Below are 24,516 nucleotides of genomic sequence, written 5' to 3' on the forward strand. Positions count from 1 at the left end.
ATTAGGATGGCAGTGACGGACACTAGAGCTGTTGCTTTCCATTCTCCTGGACAGTCTGAATTAAATGAAAACACTGATTGTGAGGAACACTTCTGTATAATTTGGGAACAAATATTACATTTTTTTTTTTAAATAACACTGTGTATGCTCTGAACGATTCCACAACTTGAGCATGAGATTCAATGGAGAAACTGACCTGACGCAACAATCAGATGAAAGGTGGAGTTACTACGTCCTAACTTGTTCTGGGCTCCACAGGAATAACTCCCACTGTGTTCAGCTCTAAAGTCAGTGATGGTGAAGATCTGTCCTGAAGCTTTTGGAGAGTCTTCATCCTCCTTGTACCAGGTGTAGTTAGCTGCTGGGTTAGCATCACTGCTACAGGTCAGAGTCACTGAGCTGCCCTTCACCATCTCAACTGAAACAGAAGGAAGCTCTGGGGCATCTGGGAGACAATATTAAGAAAGGTATCACATGTTTACTACCATGCATGTTTTCTTAATTCTCTGTCAAAGCGTCTTTGAGTTTCATGAAAAGCGCTATAAAAGTCCCATGTATTATTATTATTATTATTATGCGTTGTATAGATTCATTTTTGTATCACAAGGAATCACTAGACTTACACTGGACATCCATAAATGTAGGTCTCGACCTGATCCCTCCATATTGATTCTCAGACTTGCAGTAGTAGATTCCTCTGTCCTTAAGAGTGATGGAGGTGAAATTATAACTTCCTTCTGTACCCTTAGAAAGTGTTTGGTTCTCCTTGTACCAGGTGTAGTTAGCTGCTGGGTTAGCATCACTGCTACAGGTCAGAGTCACTGAACTGCCCTCCTCTATCTCAGAGGGACTCACTGACACAGAGGGGAGCTTTGGACCATCTGGAGGAGAATGTGTAAAAAAGAAATGTAATGCATATCTTCAAACATATGGAGAACTTCCATATTATGGCAATAACAATTTATCGGTTTTAACATAAGCCTTAATATTGACTTGAGTTCAGAGAAAACTATTGTGGCTGTATCTTTCAGTGATATATTTTTCATACTATTTTCTTTTCCTTTTTTCATTGGTTAAAACGAGTTTACTTAGCATACAATGTTTAACAAAATAGGTGTTTTAATATTAAATGTTATTCTTATTGGTTAAGTTCCAATGTTATTTATTCNTCCACTTCCATGTATGATCAAAGTGACAAGGCAGTTCCTTGAACTTGGCATTTTAAATAAATTGCCATTTACGTATAAAACCATTTTTTATTTATTTTTTATTTAGTACCATTGCAAAGACAATCTCTATTTATTCAACATATATAATTAATGTGAGTATTAGGTCAACGTCATGTATTTTGGTGTCTGTAAAAGTAAGTGACAGTACTTCCACCTTTTCTGTAGAATGACCCAGGGATTACCCACAAAATCTGACTACCTGCACCTCTAAAGAGGACTCTCCATCTCAATCAATTTAAGTCTTGACAAGAAAGCAAATAACTGCATTTCCAGAGATGTCAAACAATTTTTCCAATAGGACAACTTGGGGAAAGCAGCTTTTCTGAACCCAACATATAAGGCTACAATGCTATCATTCATAACAAATCTTTCTATGGCAGACACCATGAATTTTATAATTGCCGATACAAAAAGTCACAGAGGTGCAGTGGCCACTTCGTATAAACCCTGACGAGTAAGCATCTTACTCTTTGGTTCATTGTAATCCCATCAGCATGTATTGCTTGCCTTAATTCAGTTGGATTACTTATGTGAAATGTTTTTAAATGGGTTTTAACCCTAACTATATGCTTTAAGCTAATAATGTGCAAATGACACAACTGATTTTGCACCATTTATGCATTGCTCAATGTACAGTTAGTTAGTTTGCTTTTCTTTATTGATTTGTTCTTCACAAGACAATCTTAACTGGCCAGCAGTGACGATACAGACTCCGAAAACGTATCACTTTTAGTGAATGCTTTACCACTAAACTGATTGTGGGATTTTGATCTAAAACGTTTATTGTATCAACTCAAACACTCAGGTCAATTGAAGCTTATCAAATCACCAAATGTCTTAGTGCAACGCAGTATATTGTGAACACATCGACGTCTTAATCTCTCCTAGAGCTGAATGTACAATGGACAAACTGTGATTTCCCCAACCAAGCTCTTTGTTCGAGGAGCTTTGTCTAGTTCCCGTTCTAATGCTTTTATGGAATGCCGTGGTATGTTCATGTATAAATTGCAGGAAAAAGCTTTGATGTGTTTATTCCTTCTCTCTACAGACTGTGTGTATTGGGCCTTAATATGCCACTCTTAAATCTGGATGACACCAGTGTCTGGATTATTGCAGTATCAGCAATGTACATATTACGATGACTGTGCCATTACAAGTGTTTTTTCTCTTCTGTAAATCAGAGAACTTAGAATGACAAAGTTGCAATAAAGTTTACATTTTCTTACTTCACTTTGATTAATTTAGCCAATAATTATTTCAAGACATCTTCATGTGTTAGCAGTGCACACAGTGGGAAAAGACAAGGTTCTTTATATCTGATAACATCTGGCCTGAGGTCTGAACATGTGCCTCTGTGTGTTTTACTGTCTGGCAACTGGTCTACCTGCCACCAAAGGATTGTGGGATATGCTTCAACAACCAGTATGACCCTTATGAGATACATGCAAGTATGGGAAATGAATAAATGATGATCTTGGAAATAATTGCTTTACTTGTGATATTTGTTGCATCTATATCCATGTCAGCTGGCTCCTGTGTGAGTTTAGGCCTACATGTGTCAGTGTGCAAGGCTCTCATAATTAACGCCTCTTGCTCTTCCGTCTGCTCATGTCAGAAAATCTCTCATGTCAGAATGTGTATATATCTGTGAACATGCTGACGACTAATATTTCCACTAATTCCACTTTAACCCAATAAAAGTTATTTATAGATTTGGTGAGCACGCAGTGAGAGAGATTCTCAGAGGAATCACATTCAGCTCAACCTCCCGCTAAGCTTCTCCTCCTTACCTTCCTCTCCTGCTGCCCCTTTGGCTGGGCTCCACCTCGGGGCCCCAGGCTCTGCTCCTTTAGGGCAGTCAGACAGGTGCAGCAGGCCGCAGACATGCCGGCCCCTCCACGCCAGCCACCAAGCTCTCCCTCTCCGTTTACACCCTCTTCTTAATCACTTAGATTCATATGGCGCTTTTTTGAAAAACTGGGCGCCCAGTTCTCAGCCAGATAAATTCACAAGACATACTCGTGTGGCACCATGGTTTGTGAGGTGATGAAGTTACAGTGTCGGAGGCTTAGAGGGGAATCTGCTTCAGAGGACAGCAGAGGTTAGAGGGCTTGAGCTGGGTAACGTTGTGAGTAAAACCTTATGTGACCTTTATCACTCTTAAGGATTTTTTGGTTAAAATGAAAGGTTCAGGGGATATACAGTATGAGCAGCGTGTTTTTAAAAAAAAATCTTATTGAGTAAGTATTTTATAAAAAAAATCGAAGATCAACCCTATAGTATTGTCACAACATCAATATTGAGGTATTTGGTCCACAATATCGTCCTTCAGGATTTTCTTCATATCGCCCAGCCCTATAGGGGGCGTTTCATATTCACAGTGTCTGCCAAGTTGCACTGCCATGTTACAACAGTAGCTCAGAATAGACCAATACCAGGTTAAATAATGACAAACACAAGCTCTAGAGTGGACCTCAAAGACCCCTTAGTTCTCTGACGCACTTATAAAACTGCAGTAATGCCAGCACAATGAATTTCATTGCTTCTAAAATAGTCATATGGTAAGGATGGCCTCTTAGTAGGTTCAGGTCCTGAAAGACACAACAGCGTTACCACAGTTTTGCATTTAATAGTATTGGTCCTTCATTCTCAACAGTGAACCTATTTCCTGTAAGGTCAACTTTAATGTGAAAACAAGGCACAATAACACAATTCCTCCCAGAAATCTTGTGGTCAGAGACATTCACCTTACAAAAACATTTTGCAGCAGGAACATTATTTTCACCACATTCACATGTAACATCAACCAAATTAGTTTGGGGCAAAACAGAGCCTGAGGTAAGTTGCCTAGCAGTGCAGGAAAAACAAATTGTCCTGACAAAACCCAAATGAAGAATGACAGGAATTATCTACAAACAGTAGCTGCAACAATGCTTTTCTCCACTTTTCACAGCTCCAAGTGATAAACACCAGACGAACTGGGAACATCCAAGCTCCTGTATGAACGATTAGCTTATAAAACCGGAGCGGTAACATCGGCTCCCCTCTTGTCTTTGAGGTTGTTGTGGAGCAAGTAGCACATGAATTAAACTGGTGACAAGCAGAGGCTGCAGATCTCTCCCAAAGTCTACTTTTAGAAAGTGCAAGTCAAGGTTTTAGGTTTCACTGTCTGCTCTTCTGTGAATGGGTTTTCCAGCTTGCCAATTAAGTGTACAATTTAAATGCTTGTCCGAAAGCCAGGAGTTTGTAGTCTGTTGATTATGCTGTATTGATTTGTCATAGTTAGCCTACACGCCACAGGCCTTAAATAAAGAAGAGTTGCCTTTCTCCTTTGAGTTAATATGAATAAAAACGTGCTAAATGCAGAGAAAGACAGGACACACGTCATGAATTTGATTTGAAAAAAAAAGTAACCAAACTGCAGGTTCCCAGAATAGATGAGGAGTAAGCAGACCTCAGGAACGCAGTCATGAAATGTTAGCATGCTATCGGAAGCCCAGGGCAGAGTGATGGGTGTACCATTGTGGAGTTGTGTGTGAGAAAGAGAGTGTGTGCAAGTGATGGACAGGAGCTATAGAGGAAAACTGTCACATGTAATCACTTCCTGCTTACACCCTCGTTTGAAATCTGTCATCTCACGATGCATTTAAAAGTCTTCCGTTTAATTCATGTAGCAATATACACTGAGCAGTCCCAGTAGAGGGAGTTATTAATATCCTCAGAGATGGAACTGGTTCTTGGTGCCGTCCACTTGTGCCCAGCCACCTGGCCAATGGCCTGCCAGCTACTCTTTAATTAAGTAAACACTGAGCTAAGTAAGGAAAGATCTCATTTTCACACCAGACCAGTTTCAGGAGGTTTACAAATTGTCGAGCAAAGAAAAACTGATTAACACATGACCACGAGCCAATCCTCTGATGCTGATGAGGGTTTCACATCCAAAATAAACCAAGACTAAACCACCATCATGGTGCAAATTAGTTTTCTATCAAACTCCGTAATTCATCACGAGTCAAAGCAATGCATCCGGAGAAAAGGACCAGAGAAAAACATAAAACATTTTCTTCACATAATATTGTTGTTTCACCAAATTCAACTTAGTGCCATANCATGTGAATGATTGAGCTCATTAGTGGCCTGACTGGCCCTCCTAATTTGGTCCTTAATGACCCCATGATGTGATTATGTATATCTTAAAACCTTTAACAACTATATTTAGATGTTCACAAATATCTACATTTATGTATAAATACATGTGTAGCAGTTAGACAAACATAATTAATATATTATCTCATTAATACCTATTTTATATATTTAAAAAAGTTTACTAAACCACTGTTTTGTTGACAAATTGATTTGGGTTGAAAGTTATACTGTTGTGTCTCAAACGGATAGACTAGGTTATTAATGTATTTGCCTAATAGTTGCTTAAAATGCTACAATAACATTTGCAATTCGCTTTTAATCTGCCATGTACGGTAATGTCTCTCAGCCACCGTAGTGTCGTGTCGGGTAGTCGTGTCGTTTAAGGGGCGTGTCGTGTCGTGTACTTGCCGCGGCCGCAGCTAGACCATATTGAAGAAGACCCCCGAGCAAGGTTGCAACTTGATATGGTTGCCCTTCTGTTTATTTTCCGCGGTGGATTTAGCAACATGAAGTTAATGTAGTTCTCCATGTCCACTTGTTGCTGATGGTTGTGGTAGAGGAGCTGTAGATATTGCACTAACATCTGTAGCATGGTCAGTAGCAGTAGCTGTAGGACAGTAGCTACTGACCATGCTTCAGCAGTGAGCAGCAGAGGTGGGGAGAGGCGGGGCTATTGCGTCATCGTTATCAGGAAATTATCATGTGGAATTTGGTTTAGTCCATACAGGAAGCGACTGAGAATGTAAAGTAAACAAATGTGTCTTTTGGCAGAAATGCAACAATTTGCCCCCTACTCCTTAAAAGAGGAGAGCTGATGTAATGTAGAATATAATTCCTTTATTGTCATCGCACCAGGTACAACGAAATTTTAAAAAGCAATCCTCGCAGTGCATTTCCACATAAAACGCAAAAATATATATCTATATAAACATATACACACATAAACATATGCTCAAACATCCATGCCAACATGCATACATGCCCGCACATAATTTAAATACAGTTTACAATATAAAAAAACACAGATATGATATTTGGCTCTGGGGTAGAAACTGTTTTTCAGTCCGTTTGTCCTTGATTTCATTTACCGGTAGCGTCTACCGGAGGGCAGAAGAGCAAACAGGAAGTGTCCAGGGTGGGAAGAGTCTGCAATTATTTTGCCTGCTCTGTTGAGGCAACGTTGGCTGAAGAGTTCCTCCAGAGAAGGCAGTGAGCAGCCGATGACCTTCTTCACACCATAGAAGTGTGGTTAAATATTTATGCTACAGAAAGTGATAATAAGTCATAAAAGTATTCCTTACTATTTACCGGGCACTTACATGGTTAACATCTGGAACATCTGGACCCTGCTCATGGTCACATGACTTTGGGTGATATTGCCTTTGCGGAACTTAGTTTCTGTTTTACAGAAAGAAGATTCACTTGGAAAACCTTGAAGTGAAGCATGCTGAAGCCCTTTCTACTCACCCTCAGCCTGTTACCATGGATCCCAGGTAATAACTGAGCTCATATACTTGAAGAAAATTGCCTTTTTTTGCAGATTATGATGAAAAATATTTCTTAGGATGTTGTATGTCTATGATTCCATGGCTTCAACAGTGTGCTTCAGGCAAAATGCACATGACAACTCTCGCTTCACTTCCCTTTACTATTTTACTTTTTTTGTGTTAATCATTTGCTGAATACAAACTATAAAGGCTGGTAATGCTATTTTCCGTGGCAGCCAGAGAACGCTTTAGTGTTTTGTTTTTTAAATCTTCTAAGCTTCTGTTCTGCAAGCCCCTTAGCAAAGAGTATGTTTGATGTTTATTTTGTCAAGGCTCCAAATGCCTGTTATATTCGTCCCCCCGACTCTCTATTATAGAGGGGATAATCTAATTTTAAAATATGGAAGAGGAAGTAGAAAAGTGTTTTGTTAGAATGGAAAACAAAACCATGAATGTGGTTCAAGTATTGCTCAAGGCCACTTTTACCCGGCCGTTCCTCAAAACATGGATTAGAAACCTTTGAGACATGGCTGACACTCCAAAATAGAGCTCCACATTGAATAATCGACACTTTCCATCAGTTTTCCTCTGCGGGACAACCACCGAAGAAGAGCTCTCAGTCATGGAGGGTCAAAGCCTCACCGTCCCGTGTCACTATGAGCCCCAGTATGCCAGCTATATAAAGTACTGGTGCCGGGGAACGATGAGGGAGTTCTGCTCCAGCTTAGCTCGGACCGATGAATCCCATTCTGCCAATCCGTCTGAGAAGAAAGTGAGACTCTTCGACGACCCGGTGCAGCAGGTGTTCACTGTTGCCATGAGCAACCTGAGGGAGGAGGACTCTGGGTGGTACATGTGTGGCGTGGAAATTGGTGGCCTGTGGAGCGCTGATGTTGTCACTCACAAAAACATCAAGGTCATTCATGGTGAGTAATGGATGGATTTTAAATGTGATCTATCCCCATTCAAAAATGATTTTCACATATGATAATAATGTGTACTTATCATGTGTTATGATCTGAACATAGCACTGTATAATTATAGCTGTAAGCACTAATAAATCATTGTAATGCTTTTATAACAATATTAATACTTTTAATCACTGACACTGTTTTTCCTTGTTTTTGCAAGGATCATAATGTATTATAATTCCCTTATGATACATTCTTATCACTGCATTATTATTCAAGAATGTCCTTACTTAAAGGTGGGGTAGGTAAGTTTGAAAAACCGGCTCGAGATACACTTTTGTTTTTGGAGCATCCCATAACAAAGTAAATCAGTAAAGCGCCAAATGGGAATAGACAGCAGCCGGACCTGCGCATGCAAGTTTTCTCGTTAGGATAGTCGGATGTTTCTCTTTGCCCTCCAGAGGGTGAAAAAATAAGTGTGAATGCCTTCTTTTCTGTGGGTAAAGAAATGAATCAAGTCTAGGCTCCTCCAGTCTCGACAGGAGTCCACTGAAAGGTCATGCACAGTTCCAAAAGTGTAAGATCACAGTGGCACACACTATTAAGCTGTATTTTTCCCAACAGCAATCAGCAAAGGTAACACCTTATCACCTGAATCTCCTCCTAGAGCACCATTATGTTTTTTTAAACCAAATATCTCGCAGAGGGGCGTGGCCACCAGCAGCTCATTTGCATTTAAAGCTGCAGACACAGAATCAGCCCTTTTGAAACAGGGCTGAAACAGAGGGGTTTATGGGATGTTACAATGCATGATCTGTTTGGTATTTTGAGCCAGACACTTCAGAGACATGTTTTGAGACCCATAATATATTGTTGAAAAATAGTTTAATAGGGTACCTTTAAGGCATGTCAATGGAACTTAATTATACCACTTTGGGTGTAAACAAGTGTACAATCAAATTCATCCTTGAACATGTAATAACAATCTATACAAATCTCTCCAAAGGAAGACTTATAAACAGCTGAATACATGCCCATAGCTTCTGAGATCACATGTACAAATTCAGGCTACCAATTGCTGTGCATACAAAAGGGACTTTGTATAGTTTTTTCCTCCTCAAAGCAGGAACTCTATCGTCTAAAGGTGAGAGCTCTGCACAGGGTGATCAGAATAGTCCAATATGGCCTTACCCTACTTACAGTATGACCTGCATATTTTCCTACAGTGACAACCTGGTCAAATCTCAACAACGTAGGTTGTTCCATTGTAGCATACACATTATGGAGTTTTTTTGCACGGACATTATTGCACCTTTAAAGAAATTGCATTTACATTGGGAGGAAGCTGAACTTTTTTCCAACACCTTACCAAAATACTAATTTTGCATCAGTTCACCTTAAAGGGGCCCTATTGTGCTTTTTCTGGTTTTCCCTTTCCTGTAGTGTGTTATGTCAATGGTCTGCAAAGGCTAACATCCCAAAGTTTCCTCCAGAGGGAGTTTCTGTCCCGTACACTCACCACCTGCCTGAAACGCCTCCATTGAGCTAATTTCTTTACTTCCGTAACATACTGTAGGGACATCACTGTAACACTCGCGCTTCTATCAGCTAGTGCTCCAACACTACATGAAAGGGCCGTGACATCTCTGAGCAGTTGACCAATCACAACAGAGCTGGCCAGCTAACCAATCAGAGCAGACTGGACTCTGGTTTTAGACAGAGGGTGAAAAGAGGTGCTGCAGCACAGGCAGTATGAGAAAAATAAAATACCTTTTTGAACATTCATCAAGTTTATCCCTTTCTGGCAGGTATGACAGTGGCGAACCAGCCGCCTGAGTGGGGAAGAGGGAGTAGTGTCACAGTTGGGAATGCCAATACAGCGAGAGAGTACCACGGTATTTTATTGCCACCATACATCTTTTACAATTGTGTCACTGTATTTACCATCAGAAGACCATGTAGAGTCCTCATTTTTTCAGTCGAATTTTCCTATAGGCATCAGCAAAGTACGGAAGATGTTATTGTTCAATATATTTTTACTATACTTTTTAATGATTGACATAGTTTGTCTAAAATAAAACACAACTCTTGTTTTACATGTAGTTAAAAAGGGGTAAAGTGTGTATGTAAGTTAGAATAAGCTGATTGAAATAGTTTAATATACTTCATTAAGGCAGAAACCACAGGAGGAGATATTATATAGTAAATATACAAACCACAATAAATCACATACACACTACTCATATACAGTATGTCACACCCTGAAAGATAAGTGCATTACGTAAGTAAAATAACAAAAAACAACCAGTATACACGTAAGAAAAGAAAAAACAGATTCATTTTTGGCCCTACTCTCAATTTGTTCATATCTGCGCATTCTTGCCTAAACCTGTGATGGACCATCGCTGTGAATGTTTGCGCCCACAGAGAGAGTGGAAGAAGTGGTGTCGGAGTGGGAAACTGGAGCTCCTGTCTGTTCGGCCGGGATCTGAAGGAGCAATCGCACTCCTTCAGTGGACACTCAAGATGACAGATCTGGGTCTTTCACCATAACCTTTAAGAAGCTCAGATGAGGGATACAGGCTGGTAGCTGGTGCTCTGCGGGCAACTTCCAAGATGCCCGTGGCATGTGCAGGTCAAACCGACCATGACTCATAGGTTGACAAATCCAAATGAATATCAAAGTAAACTTTATATGACACAGGATAGAATTGTAAAATTCTTCTTCTCCGCCTTACAAAGCCCTTAATGGGCAGGCGCATCTTACTTAAAGAACCTCATATACCCCTATCTGTCCACTAGGGCAGGGTCCTGCCAACCTTTTTGAACCAAAGAGCACATTTTGCTCCTTTTTCCAAAAAAATTGTCTGGAGCCGCAAAACATATTTCATAGCCTTTGATAAAAGCTAATAAAGTTGTATTTATTGTTATATCAAGACAAAAACTACAGTTTTTTTGCATTTATTAGGCTTATGTTATTACGTTATAATAAAACTGTTAACCTCTAATAAGAAAAAAGAACTCCTATAAGGAGAATTCAAATACACACAGGCCCTACTTTAAAATAAATTAAACACATGCCTTGGGAGTCTCGTGCAAGATTTGAAGGAAAAAATATTAACTTAAAATGTGCCCACTTTGAAATACTAGCAACATGTACTGCCCCTAAAAAGAGTTCCCGGTGGGGTAGGTAAGAATCATAGGTAAGTAATGGAGAACCAGCTCGAGTGCGCTGAATTTGAAAATCACAACCGGAAAAATCTGCCTCTTCCTTCAGACTCCTTACAGAGCCCCCTCCTCCAAACACACACGAACCGCGCACATGACCAATGACGGGCGGCACATGACCAATGAGGGCCGAGATATAATTTTGTGCACAGATGCGAAGGCTGACAGCAGGTAGGCCATCCATTATTTTAGCGGCGGCCAGATGATTGGTCGTTGCCTTTTTCACAGCGCTACCGGCTTCCAGAGATTAAATATTGTGTATGTAATTAATTGTCAAAACATTTTAACTATAGTCATTGCATCGGGATTTTCAGAGCATTCCATGAATATAACAAAAGTGTTTTCTGAATAAGTTACATACCTCAATGTGAATTCATGACTGAAGATCGTCAGCTCTCTTCCTCTCCCGTGTTGTTCCTCGATACGGTAAAGGCTGCGCACCTTTTGACAACTTCTTTCTGCATATCAAACATACTGGTAAACGCAGCTCATTTGCTGTGAAAGCATAGAACTCTGTCACGCAGAATTAAATCCTGTGTTTTCCTCCGGTACTTTTCCTTGATTTATCCATAGTCACTCATCGAGCCGTCATGCCGGAGTCAGGTTATCCACCTGCAGGAAAAGGCGCTACGGCGGGGACCGTAGCAGGATTGACGCATATTTTACGTTGAACTAATTAAACCGTTTTGTTTTTATTATGTGTCACAGTATCACCTCAAAATACAAGATACGAAACATTTTCAATCCATCAACAAAATATAAAGTTACAAATACTTTTATTTTTATTTCCTTCTTATTTTTGTCTAAGCTAAGGGAGCCAGAGCAGAGGCTTAAAGTGCTGTGACCACGATTTTGGCCCATCATCCAACCCATCAATTTGAGTAAATATTGTCCCCTTGAAAACTGTTACTGAATGATTTTGGATAGTTTGTACTTGATTACCATTAATCTGCCCTTCAATGTTGACAATTTCCTGGATCTTGTCGGAGATTCTTCAACTCCGCCAAATTATGGGTGACGTCATGCGGGCACGCGCCCAGCCTGCACCGTTCAGGATCCCAGCATTCTGCATGTAAACGCACGATGGCGGACCACAGCAGCAAGCTCAGACAGCGATTGACAGTTAATTTTGAACGTGTCGAAGCGTCTATGAAGGCTGAAGGATCGGTTATTTGTATCTGTTAGAGAAGTTTAAGGATTAAGGGCGTCAATATGGGCGATCATACGTCATGTTGCAGTGGTGGACTGGACTCAAAAATCAGCCCGGGACTCCTCTGCGGCCACTTCGTACAACTCGTAAATTGTCAACGGGGAAGTGGGGGAATGTGGCTAAGTGACTTATCGCGACCCGGGCCCACTTCGGTACCCGGCCCAATCGTGATTCGTGCCCGATGGCAGTCCGCGCACTGGACCCCAGCCAGGCCCACGTAAACTGACAACGGGGGAGGCCCTCGCTCGGGGAAACGGTGGACCTAGTGTACCCGATCGGAAGTGGGAATAATAATAAGTAACTAACTAATAATAATAATTAATCCGGTTCAGCATTTTATCGCAATTAATTTCCCAACATTATGGTAAAGAAAACGACCAGCGTTTAATCCATGTTGGGTGTGACTACTACAACCAGTGGTGTAGTGGGATTGTTTTTACTGGGTGAGACGGGGGTGTGGGTGGACGGAAGACACTATGGAGCGCTCGTGAACTGTCAACGGGGGCTTGGGACTTCTGTGTCGCCTGTCAGCCGCAATTTACATGATGCCGTTTAGACAATACAGATTGAATAAACGGGCGGTGGCCGGCTGTCAGCGAACGCGATCCGGCCCCTTTCTGGCGCGACTATCACGAGGATGCACCAGCATGCGGGACATAATCTGCAAATGTGCGGGACGCGGACAATAATAAAAATGCTGTGTGTGCAGTCCGCGCACATGCGGGACACGCTGGTCAGCCCTAAGCACCACACAGTTCTGTCCGCATCAGCAACATCCATCATCCATCCTTCTCCCCCGCTTATCCGTGTCGGCCGTCGCAGGAGGTAACCAGTTCCAGCAGAGAGCCCAAAATTTCTTCCCGGCACATCAACCCAGCTCTGAACTGGATCCAAGGCGGCTCAGGCCAGCGAAGAGATATAATCCCTCCATCTCGGTCTTGCTAGTCTACCCCCTTGGTCCTTTCCCCACAGCGGGACGTTGCCTGGAACTACCTCCCTAGGGACGGTCGCCCGCCGCGCCCGTGGCATCCTAACTCAGGCGACGAACCAACCTCAACTGGGCTCCTTTCGACCGCGAAGGAGAGAGCGGTTTCAACTCGCGAGTCCTGCCCGGATGACCGAACCTTCTCAGCCTTATCCCTAAGATGGAAGACAACCAGGGCGCACACTGCTGAGAAACCATGTCGCGCCCGGGCCCGCGCCCGCCTTGTAGCTAGGGTGAAGCGCACCCGTCCCCCGGCGTAGCGCAGTGGCACCACAGCGTTTGAACCGCATTCATGCGTCCGCCGCAAATTGAGACCTATGCGTCACGCATAATCAATGCTGCTCAAAAAGAATTGCTCGCTCTAGCTTTTGAGGCTGCTGGCCCGCCAAAAACTAGCCATTAGTTGAGACTAGTTCAGGCACGCTACAGTTGGCCAGCACCCACCCCGCAGTATAACTGCTGACTAGGGTGTGCAAATTATTGCGTCGTCGTCGCAGTGGACAGGCAAGACGCCGCCACGCGCGGCGACAGAGCGGTGTTCTGTGCAGACAAGACTTCCGACGGGAATGAAGGTGCCATTTTGGGTACGGGTAGCCGCGCTACCGTGGTTTTGCGGGAACGTAGTAGCAAAATGCCGTGAAGCAAAAAGCCTCGCAAACCCGCAGTAGAAGAATAAAGAGAAGGGCTGGGTAAGGAAGAGTGGGAGAGGAAATATGTGTGCTGAAAGGCCTGTTGCGAGGGGGATAGGGGAGAGGGTGGTCGCTGTGGCATTTGCAAAAACGTCGCGGGTTCTCAAATCGGACAATGGAGGCCGAATACGATGTCACGCACAGACTAGACTGACACACCACAACGAAAAAGTTTCCAACAAAAGAGACTCCGAAATCTTGGATGTCCTTTTCTCTCCGACCCAAAAACGACTTGTCTAGCTGGACAAGTAGTAGCTGGCGGGCAGAGGTGACGAGTGTGTACACACTGTCCACACGCTACATCATATCGATGCAGGAGATTGTGGATAAAGCTAGCCCCAACCGATTGTATGCCGGAACTCCGGACATTGTCAAGAGGCTGGCCTGTGGTCTGGGACGAAGGCAGAAGACTATTGTCAACTGATGTGCCTTGCCCCATTGCCTCTGTCGCAGATTGTTTCAAAGTTCCTCAAAAAGACCAACTACATGAGCAACCGAGAGGCAACAACTAAAGGTACATTTACATAAGTTATGTTTTCAGGATTGGTTAACACTTGTGTTAGCTATTTATCTGACGTTAAGCTAACTGATGTTTAATCATATTGAATATTTCTACTGGATGGATTAAAAGTCAACGTTTCCTTCACATGTCAATTGAAATTTAAATAGCTCAGTAAGCCAACGCAACATAAAGGCCTAACAAGGCTCTTCGTGCCTTTTGTGAAACCAGGCCTGTGATACCCTTATATGTTTCACAAAAAAGCAAAAACCCTAATGATTTTTGAAAAAAAGATGTACGCGCGCCTCTAATACGATCCTGCGATAGATTAATTTATATGAGAAGACACATAATGATCAAAACAGTCTAAACAAGAGATGTCTGATTATTTTTGTAATAATCTGTTTTTATGAGATCTCTCGCGTCAAGTTCTCACCACATCCTGTGTGTGTCTCCAAGCAGCCCACACGCATTCTCTCAGTTGGTTTTCAGATGCCTCCAATCATGGGACCACCAAGCTCGTTCCCATCTGTCAGTGCGTTACTGGACGACCAGACTTGGGACGTCACAGACCAAGGTCATTGATTTCTTATGATGAAGTGATGAACCATCTTACGCGATCCAGACAGACAGATAAGTCACCAAGCGTGCGAGGAAAACGGACTGGGACTCAAGACATGATATCGACGTCATAGTTCTTGACAATGGCTAGTGTGAATTATGGGAAGATAAAATCTGTTCGTTCCAGGCAAACTGAAAGAANACCAGCAGAGGGAACCCAATACACAGGGTTCGAGTTATGTGGGAGCCAATGGGAGCTGAGCTCCCTTAAGGAGGGTCTGAGCCCCCACGGACGCAGTGAAATCATACATCTGTGGGGGTCGCTAATACATTAACAACAACCATTATTTTAATCACAAATAATGCATGTGTCAATGTAATAGAATAGAATAGAATTCCTTTATTGTCATCGCACCAGGTACAAAGAAATTTAAAAAAGCAATCCTCGCAGTGCATTTCCACATAAAACGAATAAATATATATCAATATAAACATATACACACATAAACATATGCTCACATCCATACCAACATGCATACATGCCCGCACATCATTTAAATACAGTTTACAATATAAAAAACACAGGGATGATATTTTGCATCTCTGATGTCGATCAGTTAATAAGTTAATAAAACTGAGATAATGAGTATTATATACATTAACGAGGTAAATAGGCTAAAAGAAAAACATGTTTTCCAAAAGAACTACGCATCACTTGAATGACAATATGCCTGCACTGTATCTTCCAAGGTGCGCAACACATTATTTCGCAATCTATGCCTGTGAGCGTGCTGCGCGAGCCGAGATGATGTGTGTGTGCGTAGTTGAACCTTTTCATATTTAAGTTTGTAGCAAGTAGAGGGCTGCTGCTGTGTGTGTGTGTGTTTGAGTGTGTGCGTTAGTTTTAAAGACCCCCATAGAGCTCATTTTATAACTCGAACCCTGCCAATACATATGACTGTCAAATATCAGCCCGGTGTATGAGACCATGAAGTCTTTAGCTTTCAGTATGCTTCAATAAAGGTGCTCCTCAGATGGTCAATGAGCTTAATACCAACCTCACACCACACATTATCAGCAGCTGAATTTGGCGGTTGCATCTATTAGCTTTCTGTAACCAACAATTTCATTTTCACACTCACTTTGTGTGGATGCGAGGAAGAGAGCAAGGTATGAACTTCTTCTGTTTTCCATCATTTAAATAACCATTTCTGTCGTTTTTCATGTGTAAAAAACAGCGCGTCACTATAAATGTCTTCCAGGAGACTTTCTGAAAGTTTGCACAGTTATTCACACATAAACTTATCGTTGTGCATCCTATTGGGGTGTTCCATCCTCTTTATAGCCAGTTGTTCTCCTCACCCTCAAATGTGGACAGCTGTTAAAACACTTTTGCCTTCTAATGTGGTTCGACAACATGTTGTTGGATCTTTTTTAGCATAACCCGACCCTTACCTCAGCAGGGATGTCCCATGACAGCCTCAGAGGACCTGGAAGGTTGGGGTGGGGCTCTCCGTGGCAGTGCCCCTCCTCAGTATATCCCAACTTCATAGGGTCCATGGAAAGAACATGCTGCAAAGCAGAGGAACGTTTTAACATCTCAGCTAAAAAGAGAACATGTGTGATTTGTTTTGCATTTCTGTCTCAAAAGCTTTGACTAGTACCATCATGCCAACATTTTTGCCCCTTTCCATTGTACTTGTTCAGTGTGTTGAGCTAGTTGAATATGTTCCTTTTTGTTTTACCTAAAATTGTTTTCGTCAGGACCCAAATCTAAAAAAGGTATTCATTTCCTTATTTATTCTTTGCGATATAATGCAAACATTAAATCCATTAGATAAAAACGACATGGCCGTACCTCCCACAGATGGCCAATGATGGGAGCATCTGCCCAGGAGTGCTCTGCGTTCAGTCCCATGGTGCCGTTCTTGAAAACGATCAGGTTAAAGGATTTATCAAACCACCTGAATGACAAACAAACATTTTCAGTTTATCTTTATAGAACTTACCCTGCAAACTCTTAAATATCTAAAAATGGAATATAGCTAGTTGGTCTGTCCCACCTGTCGTAGCACTTTCCGTGGAGCAGGGACTTGGCGTAGCTGTCCAGAGACTTGACCGGGTTGGCTTCATCATAGCGCTGCTCGGTGTCGTCGAGGGTAACAAAGAAAGCTGCCTTCTCGATGACGTCCAGAGCTTGCTTGTTCTTACCACGGCTGAAGTAGGTTTCACGAGCCTTGGCCCATGGGGTCCTGTAGACGGTCAAATAACAGGTTTTTATTTTTTCACCAGGTAGACCTCAGGCAATGCCTTACAGAAGTCACACTTTCTATTCTTGTAATTATTCAATACAAGTTTCTCCGAAGTGTAAGAAAACTGTCATTTTTGGGTTGGAGGTACTTTTCGTGCATTTCTGTGATCAATACACATAAATGTGTATATGTTACTACCTTCATATATTAAGACAATACATCATCTGGATCGATATTACGCGCTGATTTTAGCTTACCACAGACATCAAGCAAATCTGTCAGCTAAATAAGTAACAGTACATTTACACTGCTGTTTGAGTTCATTTTAGTAAAATGTCCAGCTAAGTTCATATCAAGGTGTCAAATTCAGGTAATACTTAAAAGGATAAAAAATATTGATATCTGTTCCAATTAATTTGATGTATGACTGTGTTTACATAGTCTAATAACACTTTATAACTACAGGATGCAAATCATTAACCGGCTTAATCAACCTTGAAACTTATGGTTGCAATAAAAGCCAATTTCCGCACTTTATTTCTTTACTTCCTGTCATAGTTCAATGCATAGTGTTAACTGTTTGTCTTTCTCAATATGGCTGCAGCTGCCTCTGTACTGCTCCCACCTGTCGCCTGCGGTCAGTGCCGCGAGCTGCTCCTCTCCTGGCAGCGGCTCCGATGTGTCGGCCAAGATCCTTTCCATCTGCTGCTCTATCTCCCGTGGCAACAACAGCCGTCCGTCATAAAACATCCACACCTTGAAGAAACGGCCCTTATGGTACACAGCTATGTGTTTGCTGTCGTTCATGTGCTGAAGGATGTCTGGGAGAGAGGGACCAATTGTAAGTAGAGAAAAAGAGGAGAACAGAGACAAGTGGAGTGTTGGGGGTGGCGTCACTGAGAGCAGATTTATGTGTATGTTTATGCATTTTAAAATGTAAGTTGGATAGGATTTTATCTCAAATTGAAGGCACCAGTATAGATGGAGTGTGGATGTCGCAGCATTTCATTCCTGGGAACAGTAGAATTGTTAGTGACCAGATCCTGGTCCCACAGGTGAAATGGTGTGACATCCACAACATCCACATGTTTCTGTGAAGGGCAGAATATTTTTTTGAGGACTTGATCGTTACATTTTTGTGAACATCCATACAAATTTGATCGGGAAGAAATGAACTGAATTCAAAATGAAACTACATGATGGGACTGCTATCAAGTTCAAAGACTAAAGCGGCTTGAAATGAGAGGTGGGGGAAGTGAGATGAAGAGGGAAAGTAATTTGGGAACAGGGTGGTGGTTTGGAATACAACAAGTTGGGGCAAAGTTAGTTTGAACAGCACTGCGCATGACACAGAGAAACCAATTCAAAAACACCAGCTGCATCTTTGATTCACAGCTATTATGATGATATGGTCATGCTCATGGTGTTCAGACAAACATTGCCCTCATTACAGGCAAGACAAGGGAGGGGATACATAAGCTAGGACCAACCCCATTACCAACAAACACTTCACACCCAGGTTAAAAAGGCCTGCACCTCAAGCAATGTCAAAACTGTGATCCCATTATATATCCAAAACTGGCTTTAAAATTACAATTTATATTTAACTAAAAAAAAAGCTTCCATATTCCTAGGATTAGTAATGTATATATTTCTGTCTCTTCACTAACCTATAATAGTCTGAACAAATCTTTACATTTGATTTTATTAAAATCTTTTAACATAAAACAAGTAATTATTTTATATTTTTCAATGCTGAATCTCCCATTTCAATTCATGTATACCTAATCCTTATCCATAATCAACCCTTTACAGCCAGAGAGATAACATAGTCTTTCAGGGCCTTACGTTTTATATTTGTTTCTCATTAACATCTTAATATGTTGTCAGACATTAGGATGACATCACAGCTCATTATCTTGGTCCTGAGGTTCCAGCTATGGGCTATCATACTTAACTGGTCTTCATCTTGGTTATATCATGCATTGGAGGTCCTCTCCACACTGATCATGCATTATATATCATTTATAGTTCTACGAATGGAAAAAAACAGTTTCTCATTTAAGTTGCTTTCAATGTATATCATGACATTCTTGAAGGAGAATTCCTTCATACAACTCCAGATGTATTCACTGTAGACAACAATAAAGAAACACTAAAGTAGCTGTGAGCACCACCCAGAAGCTAATATGATACTACGATGTTTTACATCTTTCGCAATCTTGAACGTATATATATATGTGATGCAATACCTATAAATATTTAACGTATTTTTTCACGCCAGCAGTGTTTTGACATTTCCAGGTCTTACCTCGTCAAACTTTAGTCACATGCACATTAGTCCTTGGATGTGCATAGACCTTCACACATGCGTTATTTATTCATGGTGGTCAGATTATTTCTAGTTCAAACACACAGACCAAAGTCCCAAGGAGCAGTACAGTAGGAGTAGTGTGGAGGAGGCGGACTGCTAAGGACTCTACCTGTGTCTACACCTGGGACACGACTGCTGTTGAACATGAGCTCGTATTGGGCTGAGCACATGGGAATAGTTTGTAGGAGCATGAGCTGAAAAAAGCAAAAGGGGAGAGTCAAACACACAGAGAAGACAGACTATTTCACTAAAATCCCCCGAGAACAGCAGCGGACAAACACCTACAGGGACAGGAGCATGGGTGAGGTGGAGAGGGAGCGATGAGGATTGGTTTGATAAGCAGCCTTAAGGAGGAGGAGGGACCTGAGAAGACTGCCAGGGAAAGAGACATGAGCAGGGTCCAGAAACCAGTGGTCTGCCAACTCATTCACACCAGCATAAACCTGATATTTGCAGAAACATTTGTACTAAGATGTAGTTGGGTTTACATTTTATAAATGTAAATATAACCCAAAGAAAACTACTACAAGCCAATAAGAAATAGGATTGTTTCAGGGCTGCGCTGTTGAGAATGAGTCTGGCAGTAAGGGTTTCCAACGGCTGGTGCCGCATGAATAGCTAAGGTCATGGGGAAGAGGTGTTGAGGGCACGGGCGGAGATCTGCCCTCCTCTTACCTGTCTCCAAACCTGGGACGCGTGTGGTGTTAAACATCGCCTCCCACTGAGCCGAACACAGAGGAATCTTGTTTGCCAGCAAGTAAATCTAACGCAGCGTCCGACACAGTGAAGGGACAAAACAGTAAAACAGAGAGAACTGAATGTGAGTGTGTAACACAGCAAGCTCATGCATTGGTTTGAATAAATGTCAATGTGTTTTTCAGGGAGATCAGTTTGTATTTCTGCAACATGTTGTTCAATGTGTGTCAGGATTGTGCAAATGAAAATACAGAGTTTGCACTCAAGCGTCATGCAGGTTTCTAAAGGAAAAAGACTGACACAGGAGCGGGGAAGGATGAAACTGATGTGCGTCGGTAAAATCGCACAGCATTCATCGAGCCTTAAGCCTTCACATGATGCGTGCGACTTTGCGTAATCACAGCTCTTCTTGTGTCCAGACAAACAAAAAGCCCAGGGAAAGGCTATTCCTAAAGTCAGAGTTAGACAAAGTGAGCCGAGGAGAATTTGAAATATTTACATAATCGTTGCTGACATAAGAAACGTACTTTTGAGAGTACACAAGAAGACAGTGGTAGATAAGCCGCTCTCATTGTAAACTTAAAAGACAAACTGAGATAACAGCCGTTAATCAATAAAGGACAAAGTTAAACATTTACATAGGATTGATATGGTCAAACATGTGCTAATGCTATTTATATCACAGCTTTCACAATGTCTGTGGATTACCAGAGCTTAACAAAATCATTTAAGGAATGTAACAGTTCGGAAACACAGCAGCTCTCCACTCACAGGTTTGATCTGGGCTCGGTCCAGCTTCCTCCTGTAGAGCATGGTGGCGTGGATGGCGTTACCTGCCCTGGCAGCCTGGATGGAGGTGGGGAACACATACAGGAAGTCCTGGGAAAGGAGTTTAATAGTTAGCAATTCATTATCTCTAACATTTCACAATGTCCTGAAAACAAAAAAGGCATAAGACGTGACCACGAAAGCACCATGAACACAACTGTGTCACTGTGTAAGGCCGCCATAGATCCTTTGTTGTTATTTTGGTCAAGGACTGTATGTGCACATACAGTAGCTATCATCACCTGCTATGTCAAGCATGCCAAGTTTTGTTCCACTGATCTATACCATGTCTACCTCCTTAGAAAGCATAAGAGATCCAATTTTCTGTTGACATTTCCATTGTTACTATTTGATAACTCCTCACAGACAAAACAGATTCTCTGTCTCTATGAAGAGTGAGTCTGCTCTCTCAAGGCAGGAACAGCCCTTTGGCTCACTGTTATAGACCCTTAGGTCTGGCCGCTAGCATTTCTGTTTGGTTCACTAGGTCTACTGGGATTACAAATCTGACACAGATTTTGAGCAATCAACCAGCCCACGAGTTAAAATAAGGACACACTGTAAGGCAGTGATTCAGCAAAATGCTGTAAATCCCCAGACTGTGAGGCTGATGTTGTAATGAGCTCCCCTAAGACCACGATGCATGGAATGTAAGTGTGTCCTTACATAGAAAGAAAATGTGCTAACCAGTTGAGCCCAGCTATCACACATAAAATAAGACTATCAGTATGCCATGAAATAGTTCTATCTAAATACTCTTATTGAAAGTTATTATTATATATAGCTTACAATGTGGTAGAACAACAATTCTCAGGTTTGTTTACATGTTTTAACTCTTCCTGAAAAAACAGTGATGTGGGTAACAGAGCTTAAACATGCTAAAACACACCTTCAGCAAGAGAATCAATCACAACTTACATGGATATGCTTCCTGATTAAACTTTAAATGAAAAAGGCTGAGCCATTATTGCTAACATGTACTCAGTTAGAGATGACTTACCATGGCATAATAGTTACTGTTGACCATGATGGGCCCACGGCCTCTCAGGTAAATATACTCCTCCCACCAGTCACTGACCTGTGCAACACAAAGAGAGGGAAAGGAAAACGGGAGACCTCATTAGACAGACTGCTTTTCTTTGATTGTTTTTGATGAATCTGACCCGGGACAGTTTCCAAATCTGTGACAAAAGGCTGAAGAAGAGATTAAGGGAAGGAATGATGTGTAACTCACGTAGTTGGAGGCCCACCAGGACTTGAGTTTGAGGTACCACTGCAATCGGGGTCCCAGGTTCTTCTCAAAGTCTTTAGCCAAGCCCTCCATACGTTCATACTGCTCATCCTCCATCAGTGGGCGCACTGACTCCAGGTACTATTAACAATGAAACAGGGAAGTCACAAAGAGGGATGCAAAGTCTAATCACTTTTTAAACAAGGAGAGAGCAGACAAGAGAGAAAACAGGTCATCTCCTCTTTCCTCCCCCCCGACAGATGGAAGACAGGAGGACCAGTGTGTTTTATGGCTAAGCCTCAGGCGAAGAGTCTTACTGAAATGTAAAGAAATGTGACTCAGCACACTTTAAAGTAGAGAAGCATTCTTTCCAAAAAAACGTAGTACTATTTCAGGGCACTATAGACCCCTTATCTATGTTACATGATGGAAAAAGATAAAGGATTTACATGCAGTTCAGTGGTATTAAATGTATTCTTTCAAAATAGGTTATTCAAATTGAACATTTACGAATGCTGAGCCTTCTAAAAATGTGTTTCGAGTCCATTAGCTAGGATCGTTATCATCATGAAAGATTGTGCACACGAGACAGGAAGTAACACGGCAGGTGGAAATTACCCGACTGCAGGTGTCCTTGACACCGGGCACAGGAAGCCGGGGCAGGGAGTTCTGGAAACTGTAGAGCATTGGCTTCCTGCCGGAGAACACCTTCACTAATAACTGGACAAGAAGAAGAGATAAGGGAGAGGACAAGGAGGATTGAAGGTTACACTTTGTGTTTCACCTGGAATGTGTCGGGGTCTGGAGCAAAGTCCAAAAACGTAACAGGTGGGTTAATATAACAAAGACCAAAACAGCACATGGTCTGACAAAGACTTTACACAAGAACTTTGTCCTATCAGTCAAAAATAAATGGTGACTCAGTATAATCACTTTAATAGGACCTTATATTCTTAAGTCTTGTGGTATCTTTAAAAGACATACTTCAATGGGAAATGAATGACCTACAGCAATGCATAGTAGGCCTTGATTCATTTACATCAAATTAGATGAACAAGTGAAAAAAGAACATAAGGGCAAAATGATTTGTTGAGCAACAGTTCAAACCGTTTAACCTGTCTCATAATATCCTATTCAATCGAGAACTGTTAAGCCCTTGTTAGCAGGAATTGTGTAATAAAAACACAATCAATGTTTTAGCTCTTGACTCTCATATGTTTGGCTTGTCCTTCATACGAGGAAGCAAAAACGTACTTCTTTATGAATAATGGCACCAGACATTCCTGTCTGTGTTTGCTCTAAAGGGAATTGACCAGAGGAGGACATTGATTGTCTCACCATCCACAGACGCGTAGACAAGGGCACAGAGCCGTGGCGAGCGTGCATCCAGCCGTGCCACGACAACAGGCACTTCAGGACATTCCTCATAACCATGATTATGGTGACCCACAGGCCCGTGCCCACCAGAACCCCTCCAACTATCTTCTGGCTGTCTTCACACATGTATTGACTGTGGACAGAGAAGGGGGGACAGAGGGAGGCGTGACCAGGACAAGACACAGAGAAGGTCAATATAAGATTAGCAAAGCAACACTTTTGGTTCAAAGTATGGGAAATTGTAGGAAATATGACTTTCCCGACTAAAGGAAAAACAAGAACAATGTAAAGATATGGCATTCAAAGTAATAACACAGGCCATTACATGTTCAAGTTTGATTAACTTGTGAATATATGAGAGTGTCCACTACAACAACACAATGGACACATTGTACAATGATGACACATAGCAGCATACAGACTTGGCTGAGTTCAAAGTCACATGAAGTCATGGTAAAAAAAGTATTACATTTATCTTTGAAAAGATAAAAACTCTTACACATTGAACTGTCAATGGTAAAATCCCTATCCTTACCACTTAGTGTAGCCGGTTACATTGATAATATGTGTAATAACATGTTATAACATACATGGAGAGGCAAGGCTTTTATGTAATTAACAGTGTTTGAAACAATTTAGAAATTAGACACGGGAAGAATAACCTTAACAATGCGGTCATGAACAATGTCCTTCACTTGAGGGAAAATCCCCAGCATTGTAGATAAAGTGAGGCTTTATATGGACAGGGAGTGTTGGCATAATATCACCAAACATGAGCAGCATTGTTGGCAAACAACAAAGATGAGGCATGGC

General features: G+C 41.7%; 1 protein-coding gene across 1 annotated transcript in view; it reads right to left on the reverse strand.

The window, feature by feature from the left end:
- cpt1ab (carnitine palmitoyltransferase 1Ab (liver)) overlaps positions 1-24,516 on the reverse strand; it is a gene marked incomplete at its 3' end in the record, with an annotated part of 31,532 nt that overhangs the window by 1,796 nt on the left and 5,220 nt on the right. Inside the window, exons 4-13 of the mRNA XM_010777338.1 lie at positions 23,665-23,836; positions 22,945-23,046; positions 22,330-22,467; positions 22,096-22,173; positions 21,039-21,146; positions 19,681-19,765; positions 17,823-18,018; positions 17,009-17,197; positions 16,804-16,909; positions 16,395-16,517 (exon numbers count right to left, since the gene is read on the reverse strand). Of these exons, the coding sequence (XP_010775640.1) occupies positions 16,395-16,517; positions 16,804-16,909; positions 17,009-17,197; positions 17,823-18,018; positions 19,681-19,765; positions 21,039-21,146; positions 22,096-22,173; positions 22,330-22,467; positions 22,945-23,046; positions 23,665-23,836 (1,297 nt within the window). The remainder of the gene's footprint in view (positions 1-16,394; positions 16,518-16,803; positions 16,910-17,008; positions 17,198-17,822; positions 18,019-19,680; positions 19,766-21,038; positions 21,147-22,095; positions 22,174-22,329; positions 22,468-22,944; positions 23,047-23,664; positions 23,837-24,516) is intronic.

The sequence above is a fragment of the Notothenia coriiceps genome, unplaced genomic scaffold, assembly GCF_000735185.1.
Source record: "Notothenia coriiceps isolate Sejong01 unplaced genomic scaffold, NC01 NC01_scaffold00018021, whole genome shotgun sequence".
Classification (NCBI taxonomy): Eukaryota; Metazoa; Chordata; class Actinopteri; order Perciformes; family Nototheniidae; genus Notothenia; species Notothenia coriiceps.